This window comes from Leptinotarsa decemlineata, unplaced genomic scaffold (genome assembly GCF_025532065.1).
Source record: "Leptinotarsa decemlineata unplaced genomic scaffold, Ldec_3_MD MMD2_tig00026354_RagTag_RagTag, whole genome shotgun sequence".
Classification (NCBI taxonomy): domain Eukaryota; kingdom Metazoa; phylum Arthropoda; class Insecta; order Coleoptera; family Chrysomelidae; genus Leptinotarsa; species Leptinotarsa decemlineata.
In genome coordinates, this window is record NW_027412702.1 from 5,977,468 (window position 1) to 5,997,129 (window position 19,662).

Genomic DNA, 19,662 nt, shown 5'->3' on the forward strand with positions numbered 1-19,662 from the left:
CTAACGACAAAAAAATCAAAATTAAAAACGCATATACCGTTTTCCATTCTCGTGCTTGAGACATGTGTATTCGACATTCGACCATGCATTACGTAAACAATATCAACGACGTACTTCTCAGTCTCCGAAGACCGAGTCGGTGATTAATCAAACAAGGAAAACAAACATAAGCGTTGTCGCGAGGTTTTTAAAAATTTGTAAACAGTAAAGTGTGTCAATAGTGTCACATTTTGAACGAATTACTCGGTTTTATGACAAAACAATTATTCAAACCACTTGATCTAAGTAACAAATGTGCTTTCGTGTTGCGTAAAGAATTAGTGAAGCTTTATGACATATTTTTGGACCGAGTTTCATTGAATAAAGATGCGAAATTCGTGCATGTGCCGTGTTATGGTAGGTACGGTGTAACTGCAAGTATAGTTATTACAAAGTGGGTGTTAAATATATTTATTTATTAATATATTCGCGATTGATTACTTTGCATGAAAAAAATGCAGCGGCGAGGTGAAATTGTAGAAACAATCATGAGTATGTTGTCAACGTGCAAGAGTAAAATAAGAGTTATTGGTTCTGCGATGGCCCTCTGAAATGGTTTATTTTGATCAAAATGCTTGTAAGTACAAACTTTTTATTCATCTGCTCGAAAATTTATTGTTGTCCGCGAATAGTAATATACCTACTTAATTTATCATGATAAATATGTTAGTGAATTAAAAAATACCCCCATAAAGCATCTTAATATAATAGATTTGTATCCGCCCTAAAGTTATTTTAAAACGGTCCTAAAATTAGATGAGTCTTATAGCTAGCTACATACCTCACATCAGTGCTAGATGCAGAAAGATTCACTGTCACTCTCTGAGGTTAAACCCTTCTTTACGAGGGTCTGCTTCATCACTCTACACCATTGAGGCATCCAAAAAAATTATTGACGAGGGTGCATCAATTTTTTTCCAGTGACATTATTGAAGGGTGCTAATCACTTTTATTTATTGTTTACTTTTTAGGTATATGATGAAAACATAAAATTCATTATATCATTGGCAACACTTCAGGTCACTGAGTACCCACCTCTTTTTAAACATGTGCATGTATGTAAACATGACAGAAAAATTTGTCGTCTTCAATTTCGATGATAATTAAAAAAAGATCGATACACTCCTAAAATGCTAAATAAACAAATAATTATACTCAAACTTTCGGCCATATACAAGGCTTACCCCCTCGAATGAACTTCGAAACTAAGAATTTGTCGAAACTTCAATAATGGGTTACTGGAATTTGCAACTTCTCTCAAGAAAATATAAGCAAAATGAGTGCCATGCATAAAAGTTTTAGTTTTTTTAAAATTTCTAGAAGTTGTACGACGCGACGTAGGAAACCATCACTGGAAAGATACTTTTTCGTGAAAAATTCCGCAAATTTCAACGGAGTGATTCATAAAAAGGAATACAATGGGCTGTTTGGAATGGGACCTTTGTCACTGTTCATAGTTCTCATGCCACAAAGTATTTCCAGACTTTTGAAAGTATTCAAAAATCTAGTGTCATGTACTGATCTCAACAATTTATTCTATAGCCGTTCGCCAAAGCGTGTCGAGCGACACTAGATTTTTTTGGTCTTTGAAATCAGATAGGTATGTGCTGCGTGCTCTTAGATTTATGATATCTTCCTGCATAGACTCGAATTAGAATTCCTCTGTACAAAAAAAAAATAACCTCTTGAATGGATTTTAACTACCTACCTCAAAAAAAATACATTTTTGCTGCATAATTTTCTATCACCCTACGGTACTTTTCTATATTAATAACTTTCTTCTCTATTCTGGAGGTATCGCATATCAATGATAACAATTCCTCACCTCACATTTTTCAGTCAAATACCTATGAGACATATTTATTATTTGGCAAATGACAAAAATCCTGACATACGTCAACTTATTTCAGTACTGATTATTCTATATATTTTTGGTGGCCTCCAGTTTTGAGATTAGGTAACTTGATCAATCAATTTGTTCGAATAAGGTGAACAAACTGAAAACCAGACCAAACACAACACATATATGATTCAACATCAGACAGCGCCAAAAGTTTCATCAAAGATGTATAGAAGCCCTGGTGTTTTCACCGATTCGCTTTTGTTCTTTCAAAATCTCTAGACGCAAGAAATGAGATTGACCTAACTTTTGTAGACATGTCGTTAGATGGAACAAGAATTGTATCCAAATATTAACATTGGTGAGCACTTAGCGCCTATGTGAATGAAATGCCAAAGTACGTTCGATCTCATTATTTTATGAAGAATCAAGAGTGCCATAGATGAGTGTTTTTATCAAAATATTTCACAAGTGATTACATCAAGGTATTTCTATGAATCTTGGTTTCATCAGTGGTGCAAGGCTGATCCATAAATGCATTGCTGGACTATCACTCGGCAGAGAACACAATTCCCGAATATCAAAGATGAACGAGGTTCCCCAAGGCGGTCAGTTGCAAAGCCAAGCTTCGACATCGACCGCCGCGCCGATGAGATTCATCCTCTGTCTTCTGAAAACGAGCCCAAACACAACGCATCATTGATTCAACACCAGCCACGGGACTCATAAGTGGTGTTGTGCTGAACCACAAATGCGTTGCTGGACTCAACTGTCCTTAAAGGACAAGCTTGAGTAAGTTAGAGCGATGGCATCTCTCTTATGGGATTCGGTCGCAGACCCAGGACAGAGATATCAAAACTGCCTAGGAACCTATGCAACTGTATTTCAAGCGTAAATTCACACTATTGAATTGTGTGCGGAGAGATTGGAAGAATCCAATCTCATACAGAAGTCAATAAAAATATTCTTGGACAGTCAAGTGGATTTGGAAGCTCTTGGCTCCTACCGAGCAACGTCTAAATTGGTAGCAAAAACGACTCTCCTCGATAAGAAGACTTAACAGATTGTCTCTGGACTGGATTCCTGGCCATACTGACCTAGAAGGCAATGATGCTGCTGACTCCCTCATAAAGTAGAGTGCTGCAAACAGCTTCATCGGACCAGAACCTGTCATTGGCATCGCTTTAGGCTTTGCCAAACAAAGATTGAACACCTGGATGGCAAAAAGATTTATGGACTTCTGGCAGAATCTTCCAGTGTGTGTCGCTTCTATTTGGAAAATGATGAAACAGCAGAGCACATACTTTGTGCCTGCCCCGCTGGGGATCGAATCAGGTTTTTAGATTTCAGCAGAGCCGTACTCTTACCATCTGACCTGAGAGACCACTCACCATACAAACTAATCGGCTTCATTGAGAAGCTGGGCTCATTTGGTCGAGTGTGAATAGATGTGTCACATAAACGCTTGCGGGTTGCGGTGGAGGGTCGAATAGACCCACTCACTTTGGACCTAACCTAACCTAACCCTAATGGGATCGACATATCACCGATGATGATACCAGCTCCGTCTGGTGTTAAATCATAAAGCTGGAAAGCTAGGCTTCGCAACTGACCGTCTTGGGGAGCCTCTTTTGTCTTTTAAATTCGATGATTGAATTCTCTATCGATCTCATAGATGGGCGTTTATGTGTATAATTTATGAATTGATTGAAATATGATGATGCTATTCGTATGAGGTAAGGACGGTGGTATTACTCGTACGAGCTTACATTCAAAAAGCTGCTTACCGTAAGGATAGCTCACTAATCCTACCCATTTCATTCATTAAAATAATACTCAAATATAATGTGGTGATGGAAAGCTACATAGACGGTTATATGTTTTCGGTTAAAAGATACCTATTTCAAAACTAAAATTGATAGTTGTGAACCTACTTAAAATACCTTGGTAGTATCCTCGACAGGAAGCTAACATGGAACTAATTACTGGTCTGACCCCAATGGACCTGTACGTTGAGGAGGTTGCGTTAATGGCCATATTACGATTGCGCACGGCTGGTAGTAATGGGTCAAATGTGGCTGAGCCTATGACGAAAAGCGCTTACTGCACAGCATCTGCTGCAGGCAGCCAGTGATACAATTGCACCCAGGTTTGTGTTTAATAAACCCTACAAAATACAAATGAAACAGAACACAGAGTCAGATGCGTGGTTCAAACAGAACTGGCCGGTATCTCAATTGCCACAAGCGAAATAACCAGGAAAGGAATTTCTGGCAAAAACACACTGGCACTGATAACAGACAAGGCATATTAGCCTTGAACGGACAACGTGTTACCTCAAGGCTAGTACTAGAGTGCTACCAAGATTCAGCCAAAGCCTCGGTAGATAATAACATTATCCTGAGATGGGTTAAAAGGCATGACAGGAGTAAAGGTAATCACATTGCCGACTCTTTAGCCAAGGAAGCGGCTGGACTAAGAATTTTAGGACCCAGTGGCACCTACGGCCTGATTACTTCGACAATTGCGGAAATAGCCAAACGTCACACCCATGCTCAATCCCTAAAAAGATTTGATGGAATAAAAGGATGCAATCTTGCCAGGACCACCCTGGCGACCCTGGGAAGCTGGCGCCGAAGAAAAATCTGGCGATTCAGGAAAAATCTACGCTTAACAGTAGGATTTCTGACTGGCCACTGTCAACTAAGGAAACACCTCCATAATATTGGGCTATTGGACACACCTCTATGCAGGATGTGTAAACAGGAAGATGAAACTATCAGGCATGTCCTATGCGAGTGTCCAGAGTTATTGTCGATAAGAGAGTGTGTGTTCAGCGAGACTTGGCCTACACATGCGGATATAAAGGAGATGTCTCCGAGTGACCTGTCCACCTTCCTGGAAAGGACAGGATGGACGATGACCTAGGAGGACACCTCCTTGGGAGGATGTACAATGGGTCACATGTGGCCTAAGTGCTATGGGCCTGCACTCACCCTCCCTACTCTACAGATACAGAGATGTTATTAAATCGTTTAAGAAATGTTGAAAAACACTTCATGCCTGGACTATTATGGGATCAAAATTTCCACAGTATTCAATAACAATATTCTAGTTTTCCAGAAAAAAATAGGAAGCACTTTCTGGACTCATCTAGTACAAAGAGCACTTTATTTAGATAATTAGAAAAAATCTTATTTTACGAAACTAAAAACCAAGTATATATTATAATATGATGGGGAATAAAAAATGTGCCATTTGATTGTCAGTGATGAGGCCCAACATGGTTTTCTTTGTTTTTATAGTAAAAATAGTCATTACAGGTTACGTACGGAGGTTTTGAATGGGTTTGTTCAATTTAAAGGTAACGTAATCGAAGTTTTTATTTATCAGCATTTGCTATGCCACTATCTAATAACGTAAAAAAGTGAAAGAACTGTAAACCAGATTTTGAAATGTTTCCTTTCATCCATTATTGTATTCACACTCAATTACGTGCAAAGTATGTACCGCGGAAGGTTTCTCCGGTTTCCTCTTCGCTCTACTTCCTTTTATCTTTTTCCTGTCGTTACCAGGAGCAGTCAAAAACGGTTAGTACATATTGAATAATGATGCTATCACAAATTTATTATTTGACCATATATTCCAAATGAATATTCTAAATAAATATATTCCAAATATATTTTCAATAAATATAGTTTTAGTGTATAGTATATTGATGCCAGTGGCAAAAATAACATTTTCTGGAAACGAAACTGGACTTCGTCTCATTTATTAATGTTGTCGAACTTCGGAAAGTTCATTGAGTAAAATACCATACTTTTTCTAGGACGACGTCATATTCATCAAATTCAGTTTGTAGATAGTGTAAAACTTAAATTTTTTATGTGTTGAATAATAGTATACCTATTATTTTATAAGTAAAAAAAGAGATCTGCACCCTTTCACAGACAGTACAGAGACAGCAAGGATCCTTTCGATATCGAATTAGTAAAAGGAGGAGGCCAAGGAGATCATATTCATAAAGAGGTGAGCCTTCAATGAGAGTGCATTTTGAAAAAACCGCTGAGACGGAATTTAGGATAAACTAATAAAATATCATTTTGCTAAAAATTGTCTTATCATAGCACCTCCTAAGTTAAAACCCGAACTGAAAGCTTAACGGATGGTAGACTTGTGAAATTTCAAAAATTGATAGCCTCAAGTTTGACTGCTCTTGGAAAGGCTGGCATTTCTTGTGGTAGAAAAAAAATGGGGAAGGGTAAGCTGGGCATCTTAATTGTCCTAATATATTAGATGAAAATATTTCCGAATGGTGCAACTTGTAGCATCAAGGTATGGTGAATCCTGCTATAGTTGTCACTCATTTACATTATTCATAACCTAATGAGGGTCTGATCTCTGAACAGTTAGCATTCAAGTTGGCCACGTTATTGGCACTGAATAAGGTCATACATAAAACTGATGGTTATGAGATGAAACTATGAGATAGAATCAAAACTTTGTTTGAAGGTGATTGACAATGTTTCATGATGAATTTCGCTAGTTCGGACTTCCATTGTCTACTATATAAAATGATTTGAAATCCCTGAAACAACTAAAAAAGAAGAATTAAAAATGAATAACTGAAAATAACAATTATATTAAGCAAAATAAACCTGAAATGAAATAATAGTGAAATAAAATACAAGTAAAATAGAACAATTGAACAAAAATAAATAAAAATAAAGAAATGAAGAAAAAAATAAAAATAAAAAATTGAGAGATTCCAAGTCACATTAGTTCACGACGTTTCGACTGTTAGTATCTACAATCGTCTTCGGGTGATGACTGGACTGATTCCTCCGAGAGATGACTATTTTTTGGTCAATTGTTTTATTTTACTTGTATTTTATTTCATTATTATTTCATTTCAGGTTTATTTTGCTTAATATAATTGTTGTTTTCAGCTATTCATTTTTAATTCTTCTTTTTTAGTTGTTTCAGGGATTTCAAATCATTTTATATAGTAGACAATGGAAGTCGGAACTAGTGAAATTCATAGAATCAAAACGGTTAGCGTGAACAAACTGAAACCAGTATTGTATATCTTGCTATAACAAACATTCTAGAATGAATTGAAGTTGTATTTGGGCAGAACAATGAGCCTCCAGATTGACACATTCAGCCTATATTCAGATCATCAGCAGGTGAATCAAATGCACTCTAAAAACATTGGAGTTGACACCAACGTTTTTTCAGTGCACAATGCTAGGTTATTCAAAAAACACTTAAGAAGACATTGTATGGCGAAACACGTGTTGCGTTTTTCTAAAACTGTTCAGAGTGAAAATCACACAATGAAGTGTTCTTTGAATACGTTAGTTGTGGATTTTCATCAAGTATCGGCCAATTCCATCATATATAAAAAGGTATAAACATAGAAATAATCAAAAGTACAGGAAACTAGCCATAAACCACAAAACGTTTGCTGGGTTTCAGGAGAGATCATGTCAGTTGTAACATCAGACTAATTTCTTTTATTTGCGCTCGTAGGGTTCTTACTTACATGAGTCTTTTATTATTACTATTATAACAGTTACGACCTCCTATTCTGAATGAGTATGTTTGGAAAGTAAATGTTGCAATGCACAGACTTTTTTATCCTCAAATTATAATAGAGGGATCTCAAGTGCTCTGAACATCTTCATATCTGATCATTGATATCAAGATATGAATAGAATTAAGATCAAATGAATCAACTTACGTGAAATTGAGTCATCATTCTGTGAAACTCCTTGCTCGATATGATCAGACCCTCCCTCACTCCTCGTCATATGATGATATCGAACCTAAGATCATCTTAGACAGGGATTCATCCAACTCATCCGTTATTTTTTTATTATAAATTAATTCACAAAATTATAAAGAATATTATGACTTTTGAATGGAAAATATTCCCTATGAACGTTTCGGGAATTACCTTTATTTGCCATGAGGGAATAAATCTACAAAGAGTTGGACATAGGTGATTATCGGAAATAGAGAACCTATCAACTATCAAATATTGAGAGTGGCCCTTACTAATCGTTCCAGTACTAAAATCTAATAGAGACATTAGAATTTGAGCTGAGATTGAAACGGATTGACACAATCTAAGTACACTTGGATACCAACTTGGACCAAGTGTGCTTGGACAACGTAGACTTGGACCAAGTTGGTTTCCACGGCAAAATGACTTGTATGTCAGATAAACATACAAATATGGCAGAACTGTATTATTTGGAAGGTGTGCGAGTCGTTGCTGATTTGTTCATAAACGAATTTGAAATGCAGGAAAAAGAGGTAAAAAAGAAAAAAGAAAGATTTGGACTCGTAAGCATCAGGCGCTTAGAGTATCCTCCAATTTCCTTGATGAAGTTACATTCAAAAACCATCTGAGAATAACTACAGAACAGTTTGAGCAACTATTGGAAAGTGTAAAACCAAAAATTCAAAAAGTTGATACAAATATGAGAGTTGCATTACCTGTAAGATCAAAACTACAAATTGCCCTTCGTTACTTGGCAAGTTCAAGAGCCGAATTTCTAACATCTTTATTTTTATATTCCGCTAAACACACAATTCATAAATTTTCCTCAGCTTCTTATAACTCCATGAAGCTAATATTCTCCCTTTCGGACCATTTTTTCTTGTGTTTATTTCCAGTTTTCTTTTGTCACACACCGACGCCATTTTTTTTCACGAACAAATACCACTTGGATCCAAGTAAGTTGGGTACTATCCTAGTCAACTTGGGTGTAACCTACTGATCCAAGCGCACTTGGATGAACTGGTGACACGTGCTGCTCGCAGACAACCCAATGAAGTTGTTTGTTAGCTAACGCGGAAGTTTTTGCAACTTGGTTGGTTGAAGGACTGACTCGTTTACTTTTCGGAATATCTTCAGAAGTAAGTATTTTATAGAAAATGAACAGTCTATAATTAGATCACCCTAATAACTTAATCTACATAGTAGAAACATTGGTGTCAACTTGAACAGTAGTCTGAAAGTTGACTAATATAAATTTGTAGCAAAACAAGTTGTTTATTTGCGATTGAAAGTAGATGGAAAAGGAATCCATCTGACAGAAGAGGAGATGTTGGTAATTCAGAAAACATCAACTGCAAAGAAAACGAAAGAGTTGCAAGTTTTTTCACAAAAGATTTACGACAAAAAAATCAGGGATATTTCACCTGTGTATTACTTAATTCGATAAAAAAAGGAGGATGGCACTTGGGTCAAAGACTAGAAAATATCGCCATTTGTGTACAAGAGAATGTAAGTTAGCGATATTGAATCGGCAGTTCATTCTCACGAGGGGGTTGACGATAGACAAACAAATGAACCATCTTTATCATCCAGAACAACTATAGGTGAATCCGTCGTGACACTGCATCCATGAAATTATACCAAGCCAAGTACTCTTATCTAAAAAATTTTCAAAAATGAAAGTGAGAAAGTATCACATTCTGAGAGTCAACGCCCTGAATATTGAAAAAAGAGGTGGTTGTTGACATTTTTGTTTTATGTAATATCTTGTTAGACATAACATTAGATATAACACTTTGCAAAAGTAATTGGAATTCACCAACACAATTGATTTGTCCAACTCCTCTCAGTAAGATGAACTTGATATCGAATCAGGATTGTTCAACAAAATGAGTGCGTTAAATGATTTATTATCCTTGGACGAAAATGTCAATAGGATGCAACAGATTTGATATAAATTAATGCAAACACTTACTCATAGACTCGAGTATATGGAATATAAAAAATATTGTAGTCTCCTTGTGATTTATCTTGAAATTTGTATTTTCGGGTTTCGAAATATGAAGTATAGGTAGTATTCTGTTACATTTATAATTTTAGATTTCTGTAATTTTTTGTTATTATCAATTGTTAATATTTTCACAATTATTAAAAAATGTGGGTAACTTCTCATTTCGATAAAAAAATCAAAGTAAAAATAGTGATAGAAAAAAACAATATCATTCAACAAAATTTGAAAGGCAGGGAAAAAATTGAAATATATATCTGCGCACAGTAACTTCAAATATGTTTTGTGTAGGTCCAAATCACTCATTTTGGGCTTTATATTCTGAGAATATATTTGCATGGGTATAAGGGAAAAGTCGTTGAAAAAGGAGCCAGCCGAGAGTACAGTTGATTCTGATTGCTTCATAGAATGACATGGAAGTCTTGATTAATAGTAATCATGCGATGTAATTAGAATTAGTATTCGTTTGAATATTCAAGGAACTCGAGGAAACCACACTATATTTCAAGAATTGAAATAAACTTCCTACGCTGTCAGATGAACATGTTAGTGATTCATTATATGAAAGAATGCATTTTTTTCGAATACATCAAAAGGGTAATGATTTTTTTTGGATACTTCAGTGTGTCACTCTGTTGTTGACATACAAAATTTACAAAAAATCGAAATATTTATCTCTTATAAGTATCACAAACCCATTTCTTGAAGATTTTCATGGTCCTTCTGGATTTGTATGATCATTGGTCCCCTAGATAGAAAGTAAAATCTCGAATGTAAAATGGGGAAATATTTTAGCTGGACTATGGAAAAAGGAAATCAAAATCTATTGACCTGAAAGTTTTTAAATAGAATGTTTCATACTTCAAGATGAAGAGAAAGACATTGGAGAAAGAGGCAGAGACGGATAGATAGAAAGAAAAAATCGAATACTTTGTTTACTTGTTGTTCAAATATGCCATGAAAAAGTCTATATCCGGTGTTTTTTTACACCGAACACCATTTTCTTAAAAATGAAAGTTTTGAAACCACATATTGAAAATATAAATACCAAAATATCACGTTTGCTTTAGTTAGTGTTATTTTTCGATAAAAAAGAAAAAATCAAGATAATTACATACAAAATTTGTTTTTCGTTAAATTAAAGTTCGAAACCATTGGTAATCTCAGGGAAGGGAAAACATAGTTTCAGCTGTAGGTACACATAGTTGTTGGGGAATAGAAAGTTTTTTTAAAACAGAATCAAAAAGAAGAAAAAATGAAAACTCCTTAAGCTCACCCCAAATAAATTGGGTATTCAAGAGTTTGGCTTTCATTTCCTTTCTGAGGAGATGCTTTACATAAACCAAGAGGCTCATAAAAAGAAGCTCATTTTTTCCTGATAGAGTATTTCTAAAGCAAACTCTTGGCAGAAATGATTTATTTCTCTCTAGCTTTTGCAGAAGTAGATGTTTCTTGTTATCCAACAGTAGCAATTCAATCAACTTAGACTGGCACGGTACAGGTAGAATGAGCCCCTCAACTATGCAGCTCATATAAACATAGCACTTTACGAGTATACTGAGTGCTATTGGTTTCTCTAAAAACTCAGTGATGAAGATGTTGGAATTGTTTCTGTTTCATTGTTGAATACGAAGGATATATCTCTTAATTATCACACGGAAATTTCTCAAGAATCAATCTATGGACCTTTGTTATTCTTTATAAATGATCGCACGATGGAAATAGATACTTCCAAATTTATGTCTCTTGAAGCTTGAAGGTTGCCAATACAGGGTGTAACTAAATAAGTAATTTATTTGGTTTACCCTATGCTTGTAAGGGGTGAAATACGCAACCCCTAAAATTATTTCCAATGTAACTTTTTGTCTTATTTTATTTGTTTACTATTTTAAAATTTTTTTCCGATAGCCTGTTTCATTCTAAACAAAAAATGTCTCGCAGTTCGCAGCAAAACATTATTTTAGGAAGAACTACAGAGATACATCGTCATAAATGCGAAAATACGAAACTAATATATCTAGTAGGTCGCTATTAGCGATAGTGACAATTGAATTGGTATAACGCTGTCAGTTTGTGAATTTTTGAAATTGAATTAATACTAATTGTGTGTTGTTGTTCTGTTCTTAATTTGTTACTTTAATAATTCACTTGTTATTAAAATGACATACACAAATGAGGATATGCTGAAATGTATCCTCAACGACAGCATCCTTCACATAGAATATTTGCTCGACTTCATCAACGATTACGAGAATATGGTTCACTCGACAAAAAAACGCAGGATTGTGGTCGCCATCGAGAAGTACAACACCACAGCTTGAGGAAGCAGTACTTAATTTAATTGAAGAACAACCTGTTACCAGTACTAGAAAGATTGCTTTCCAGCTAAATGTTGATCATATGACGGTATTTCGAATTTCAAAGGAACAACTCTTATACCCTCATCATTTGCAACGTGTACAGGCACTGTTACCGCGAGACTTTCCGAACCGTCTTGAATTTTGCAATTGGATGCTGAGAATGATTAGCAGAAATTGTGACTTTCTGAAGAGGACAGAATTCACAGACGAATGTAGTTTTTCTCGGGACAAAATGATTAATTTTCATAATTACCACATGTGGGCTGATGAAAACCCTCACGCTATTGTCGAAACTAACCATCAAGAACAGTTTTCTCTTAACGTGTGGCTCGGAGTTATTGGGGATGATTTAATTGTGCCTCATTTTCTACCTTCTCGATTAAATGGTGAGGCATACGTTCAATTTTTAAGAGAAGTGCATCCAGTACTGCTGAAGGAAGTTCCTTTGGGCGTTAGAAGGGATATGTTTTTATGCATGATGGGGCTCCCGCCCATTTTAGTCAAGTAGCACGTCAGCATTCAACTGAAACATATGCAAATCAGTGGATAGGTCGAGAAGGACCACAGAACTGGCCCGCTCGATCCCCGGATCTCAATCCTCTCGATTTCTCTATTTGGGGCGATTTACAGCATTTGGTTTATCGTACTCCTGTTCGCGATGTAGAGGACTTGAGAAACCGCATCATCAATGCGGTAATCAGAGAGAGTCCAGGAATATTTGAGCAAATACGTGGCTCAATGCGCCGACGTCTAGACGCATGGGTAATGTCTGAAGGTAGACATATTGAACATTTACTATGATTTCTACATGTTGTGTGTTTTGTTATTAATAAATACGTTTTGTTTATTACCCTTCAATAGTTTAATGCAGGTACTAACTACAAAATAACTATAAATCCAGTTCGCATTTATGACGATGTATCTCTGTAGTTGTTCGTAAAATAATTTTTTGCTGCGAACTGGTTTATTTTGGGCAAAAAACCCAAGAGACATTTTTTGTTTAGAATGAAACAGGCTATCCGAAATAGATTTTTAAATGGTAAAGAAATAATAAGACAAAAAGTTACATTGGAAATAAATTTTAGGGGTTGCATTTTCCAACCATGGGGTAAACCAAATAAATTACTGGACAAGTGTCATTTTGGTAGTACAAAACGTCAGGTTAATTTCAATATTGTAACTTTTTCAGTGCTTGTGAAAAAAATTGTTATACAAATTTTATGTACCCCCTTTAAGGGGCTGTATCTTAACAAGGGATGCTCCAATGAAATTTCTTTATATGAAAGATCCTTTTTTTTTTTCGATGAGGAATCACCTCCTTGAATGTTTTACACTTAATTAATTTGATCAGAAACTTATATATGCGACATACTCAGCTTCCATTGAGATAATTCATCGGGAGTTTCTTTGAACATCTTGGTATATATCTCCAAGAGAATTCTCCAAAAATGTTTTTGAGAATTCTGACTCTTGAAGAATGCCAAAACATTGAAAGAAATGTTGAGTTAATTTGCATGATGCCGCAACAATAATTTAAACCTTAATGTCAAAAAATGTTTTGTATTTTCACAAGAAAATATACATCTTTGGTATTTTATTATAACATAAAATCAACTTCACTTAGGAGGTGTCAAAACATATCCTGAATGAGAAATTCCTTATAGTTAATTGCTTGAAGAGTTGCAGTTTGTTGAATTAACTATTTAGAATTTATTCAAAAGTTGTTCCATCAGGCATATCGGAAAGAGTAACAAAAAGAGTAACGCAAATTCCATTTATAAAACACATTTATAGATACATTTCTAGTGAACTCATTGGTGTATACTTATGAAAAAAAAAATAAGTCCAAGAACTATCTTATCTACTAAGAAGGATTTGGTATTTTATAGAATTAAAATCAGCGTGGAAACGTTAAAATCAGCTTGCAGGTTGGTAGGTATTATAATACCAACCTGCAAGCTGAAGATTAACGATGTCTTTTAATTCACTTTCGATTGTATGGTGAGTAAACTCTACTGTTAATAGCCCGTTCAAGAGATAGGCTATACCCCACATTGATTCATTCAATTACCTACTGATTTCTCACACTGACTCGTCCTCGTATCCATTACGATTCATTGAATGGCCGCCAAGACTTCCTGATCTAAACAGTCAGATTTTTTGTGAAGTCAATTTCGAAAAACTTGGTGAAAGGCGAAACGAAAAAGTTTTACAGTCCTGCTGTATTTTTTCAGAAATCTAACTCATCAAAAATACTTTTAATAAACCATAACCGCAATGTTCACTGACTATACGAGTATTTTGTTACGAATATATTTCACTTATTTTAATTCATTTGAAACTTTCATTTGAGAAAAACGAAAAATGACTGAAACTGAATTGTCATTTAGAAGATTCATTGGTGATATCAATGATTTTATTGTTGATTCACGGAAAAATGAATTTATTGGCACCTGTTCTTTCTGTATCGAGTCTGCAAGTATTTTAGAATGTTATCAACAATTCAAAAATTAGGAATTCAAATCAAGAATTTATTCGAAATTAGATAACTTGCCCGACAGACAAAATTATTCAGGACCTAAACCTTATTGAGGAACCTATTACGTAGTATGAAATATTGTTAAATGTTTTCTTTTTTATTTTATGATTTCCGGTAATGAAAGATAATGGAAATTTCATGTGGGAACAAGTAGGTATATAGTTGATTGTTGGTTCTGCAAAAAAAAATTGAAATTTTGTTTTCAAAATAAGGACATTAAATGACGAATACTTTTGAAATGAGACGCATCAAAAAATAATCTAATACAAAAGGATGCATAGGAAATTTAGGGAAATGGATTTTTTATAACAATTGGCACCAAAGTAACAGCAATTCTGAGTCATTTTGAAAATGTATGTAGTTGTTGAAAAACAAAATATATTAGAAATTCATCAATTGGCTTGTAATTACTTGATTTTTATTCTTGTGCTATATTATACAATACATAACTATATCTACTATTACAGTGCATTATTTATAGATGCTGTTATGTTGCGCACAAAAAACTTGTCGACTTTTATTCCAACAATGCTTCAAAACATCTCATATAATCGATTATCACTCAGGCCATTCCCAAATATTTTTGAACAATCTCGGTATAAGTTAGGGATGAGAGGTTTACCCGATGTTCAATTTTGCCCTTTCATAGCGCGCCTAATTTTCACGGTCTCATTGGTCAATCTTCCGTGCAGAACCTATTCTATTCGGCGCCTGCGTCAACTCGCTTTCAGCGTTGCCAAATGTCCACATTTTAGTTCATATCGATAAACATCCGCATCAAATACAAACAACGGTTTATCGTTTTGTACCCAAATTTTACTAATGTCTGAGTGAATGTTATGTTATGTAGGTTAGTGGGGAAAAGGAGAAGATGGTGTGAATTCATCATTTGATTATTTTGCTATAATTATGGGGGATTCGTTTTTTATCCTGTAATACCTAGTGAAGCAATTTTCAGAATTTTTTTATCGAATGTTTTTGACCCTTTTTCACAGTAACTCACCTTCGAAGATAAGATGAATATCAGCTATTCATGGACATATGAAATTTTGACAGTCTACTGGAGAAAACTGCAGTTTTCTATGTTTCTGTTCTAATCATGATCTAACTTGCATTTCAAAAATATTATTTCATGTTCACGGACTTTTATTACGTCTATCTGGCAACAACGCATTAGCGTAGTCACATTGCAGCTGCTTATGTGTTTCCTAGGCCAACTAGGAATAGCCGCGCGCTGCGTTCGATTCACGTTTGTTTTTGTTTTGTTTTCGGTGTCGGAACCAAATCCAAAAAGCCGGATTTTGAAAAATATACTTCGTGATTCTTGTGAATACTTCTCGTTTGTGATTGATCAGGGTAATATTTGGAGGTTTTCGTGGTTGTCGTGTAATATTTGTTGTTCTATCTAGAGCGGTTCAGAGGGGTGCGCGGATTACACCCTTGATTGGGGGTGAAGCGACATAACAGTGGTAGTTTGGGCCTTTGTTGTTTGGTTGGAATAACGGTTAGTGATTTTGGATAGTAGCTTTTTTCAATCAAGCGGTAGGTGGCTTTTATTTGATTTTCATACGAATATTAACATTTGATATTAAGTGATATCTGTTCCCCAACTTTCTATAATTTTCATGACGATTGGGAATTATTAGTATTTGAGATTATAATTATTCGAGGACTGCCGAACAAGGTTTGAAAGTTAATCAAATTCCAAACAAAATTATAGAAGTTGACTTGAAATTCGAGAAAATTTCGAATTGAAAGTGGTATTTCTTCAATTCACACTTCAAACACATTTATTTAATTGTAACCCTTTTACGCCTTCCTGATTTTATTAAAAAATCAGCTACATTTTTCAACATTGAACAACAACAAAATAGATGAGAAATAAAAATTCATGATTTTTCACATTTCATAATCATTTTTTTTTCTCTCACGTCCTATAGGTTCCATTCATTGTGCCCTAAACAGATTTCATAATTGCTAATTTTTTTATTTATTTATTTCCTCATTTTCACTTAGAATATTCTAAGGTTTCAATCCTAATTCACCGATAAGTAAATTCAGACTGATGATAACATCTCTCCTTTATTTTATTACATTTTAGAAATATGTAAAACCATCTCATTCGATGAGATTCTGAATAAAGTATTTTTTATATTCGCCTGTGTAGTTGCTAGTGTTTTATTTTTTTAAATTGTAGATATTCTGTTTCGCATTGATCTGTTGATGAACATTATTGAATCTCACTATTTTCATGTGAAGAGCTTTTGATAAATCCAAATTTATATTTACAGATAGTTGTGTTTACAAGTACCTTGACCCAATGGATTTGATAACCCAAATATCAATTGATACGAAAATTTTTACGTAATAGTCACCGGAAAAATCCTGACTTAAATTGTAGGGTGAAATATGTGAAATACCTATTTGTCCTAGTCGATATGCAACTGTAACACAAAGACAAAAAATGTACAAAACCAAAAATGAGAAAAGCAGGCTATGCACTCAAGCATTGGTCTTAGGCCCAACTCACACCGAACGGAGGTCTGGCGGAAACGAGGATTCGGCATGGACGGATGTGTGGTATTGTGGCGTATGTAATGCACACAGAGGGGAGAAGGAACGTCAGTAACCTGTTGGTGTTGTAAAGTGAAAATGTACCCAGAAAGGTTTCAGAATTTTTATAGGATGTCTCGTGAGTGCTTTCATAAAATATTGCCCCTCGAGAAGAACGGCCTGGAAAAAAAATTAACTAATTGCAGCGAACCAAATTTATCGGCAACTTTCTGCCAGGTCTGGTCTTGGGCACTCCTATCACAATAATCAGCACGATCAAAATCAAATAAACAAGGATGTTTGCCAACTTCTTCGCAAAATTGTGTGTTGAAATCAACTCCATCCGCATTTTTGAGGATGAACACAGGGAAACACATGTCAAGGAACTGGCGTGTCCCTTCTTGTACGCCACGAGAGACGGTAAAGAGACAGGGCGAGGGTGGGAGGGTGACCACCTGTGCCATGCCACTTCTGTGAACATTGAAACATTCGTTTACATAGTACAGACTCAGAATACACAAAGGTCCGCGTCTCGTCTCTGCCAGACGTCCGTTTTGTGTGAATTGGGCTTTAAGCGACTGTCGTTTGACTTGACAGATGTCAAGTGGAGAGGAGGCGCGGACGTGGCGTGGACGTCTGTCTCTTACACATCTTTTCTATGTAAACAAAGGGTCTGATGCACATGAAAGCGGTGTGGCGTCATATCGCTTCTGTGTCCAGTGAACCATTTGTATACATAGGAAAGACGCGGAATGGATAAACGTCCGTAGCACATCCGCGCCTCGTCACAGCAATGTCCTTTCTATGTGAATCGGGGCTTACTAAACGAGTCGAGTTATATAAATGGACCAGAAGATATCAAAATATATGCTCTTCTAAATGTTCTTAAATATTTCCCATCTTCACCTCAACCTACTTACTATAAATAAGAATAATTAGAACAGTGCGATTATTCAGGCGTAGATAATTGTTATCTTGGGAATATGCCTTGTGAAGAATCGTTAAACGTGTTCTAGAATGAATAAGTAAGTATATTCATAATTGAAAAAAAGCATTCTGAGAAAATCTTAACTTTGTTTTGAGAAAGAAAGTAGTAAGTTGGATTGAATTCTTCGACTGTGTGATATTCAGTAGAATTGACTTCCTCTTTGGTGGATTCAAACAATATTTTTTGACTGAAGTGTATATATAAAATGTTTCATTACGAAACACTCCTTTTCAAACACTTCTGGCGGACATCTATTTGAAATCAGAATCTACACGTTTCATAATTATAATCGTATACTGATGAGGGTTAAAAAGATCATTCTGATATTATAGCAAAATTTGTGTATTTGAAAGGACAAAATGAGGCTTACTAATTTGAGAATTAGGAAATCAAACGACGGATCAGTCTGTCAATTGGCAAGAATTGAAAACACTGACTTAACATTTCTCCATAAAACAGAGCACGCATAAGCTCAATTGTAATTACATAATTATGATTCGTTAAACTGCCTTTCCTCACAGTTTATTTTTACTGAAATAACATCTTTATCATCGTTGTCACTACTGAAGAAACCGCGCTAACCAACTTTTCTTTCATCATTGTATTTGAAAGCATGCGTTTTACAAGGACAATTCAGGAATTCAGAAACTTACGTATTCAAAAAACACTTCATTGTGAGATTTTCAGTAAACGATTTTACAAAAACCAAACACGTGTTTCCCCATACAATGGCTTCTTCAGGTGTGTCTTTACTAACTAATCTACATATTCGATGCTAAATATACCTTATTCTACAATTTTAAGTATCTACGTTTCAAGTACCTACTTGATTTTTACTTAAGTTTGTAATGAAATTTCCAACATTTGGAGAAATATTTAGTAATGGGGAGCTATTCAATTCTAATTGTATATTCATTAAATTACCCAAATTCCTGAATCTATTGATTTCCAAAATTCTAGAAGATCGAGTTTCAAACTCTTCTCTTCTAAATGTAACATACATCGTATTCATGTCCTGCAGCTGAAAGGTGGTTTGCAAATGTGGAATTGGTCTTTCTATTTACAAAACTACTTCTATGCTCTTTAATTCATTGGGAAAAATGTTTCTCCTGTTTGGCCAACATACAGTTTTGAGCAAGAGCCACAAGTCAGCTTATATAGGTACTCCTGATCTATCCGACACAGAAGTTTTGTCTTTATTGTTTTCAATAAATTTATTTAGACTATTATTCGTTATGTAAGCTACGTTTACGCATTCTTTCTTCAAAAAACGGGCAATATTATTGGTTGGTTCACCCAAATATGAAATGTCCTATAACTGACGTTATCGCATCTTGAATTTGGGTAGGCCAGGTCCATGGCTTGCTTTTGTAGTTTTTTGGAAAGAATTGAGTCTATAATATCTATCTTGTAACCGTTGTTAACCGCGATTTGTTTGATCAAACTCGGCTCTCTCTGGAAATTAATCACAGGCAATGGAATATTCAATAGTCTTTGAAGCATACTAGTGAATGCAGCAACTTTATGCTGGTAAGGGTGTGTGG

The 19,662-nt window shown here is 35.2% G+C and overlaps 1 protein-coding gene across 1 annotated transcript in view; it reads left to right on the forward strand.

Moving 5' to 3' along the window:
* The first annotated feature begins 228 nt into the window (after positions 1–228).
* LOC111502138 (cytospin-A) overlaps positions 229–19,662 on the forward strand; it is a 168,494-nt gene continuing 149,060 nt past the window's right edge. The window contains exon 1 of the mRNA XM_074184184.1: positions 229–616. Within this exon, the coding sequence (XP_074040285.1) occupies positions 611–616 (6 nt within the window). The 5' untranslated portion in view covers positions 229–610. The remainder of the gene's footprint in view (positions 617–19,662) is intronic.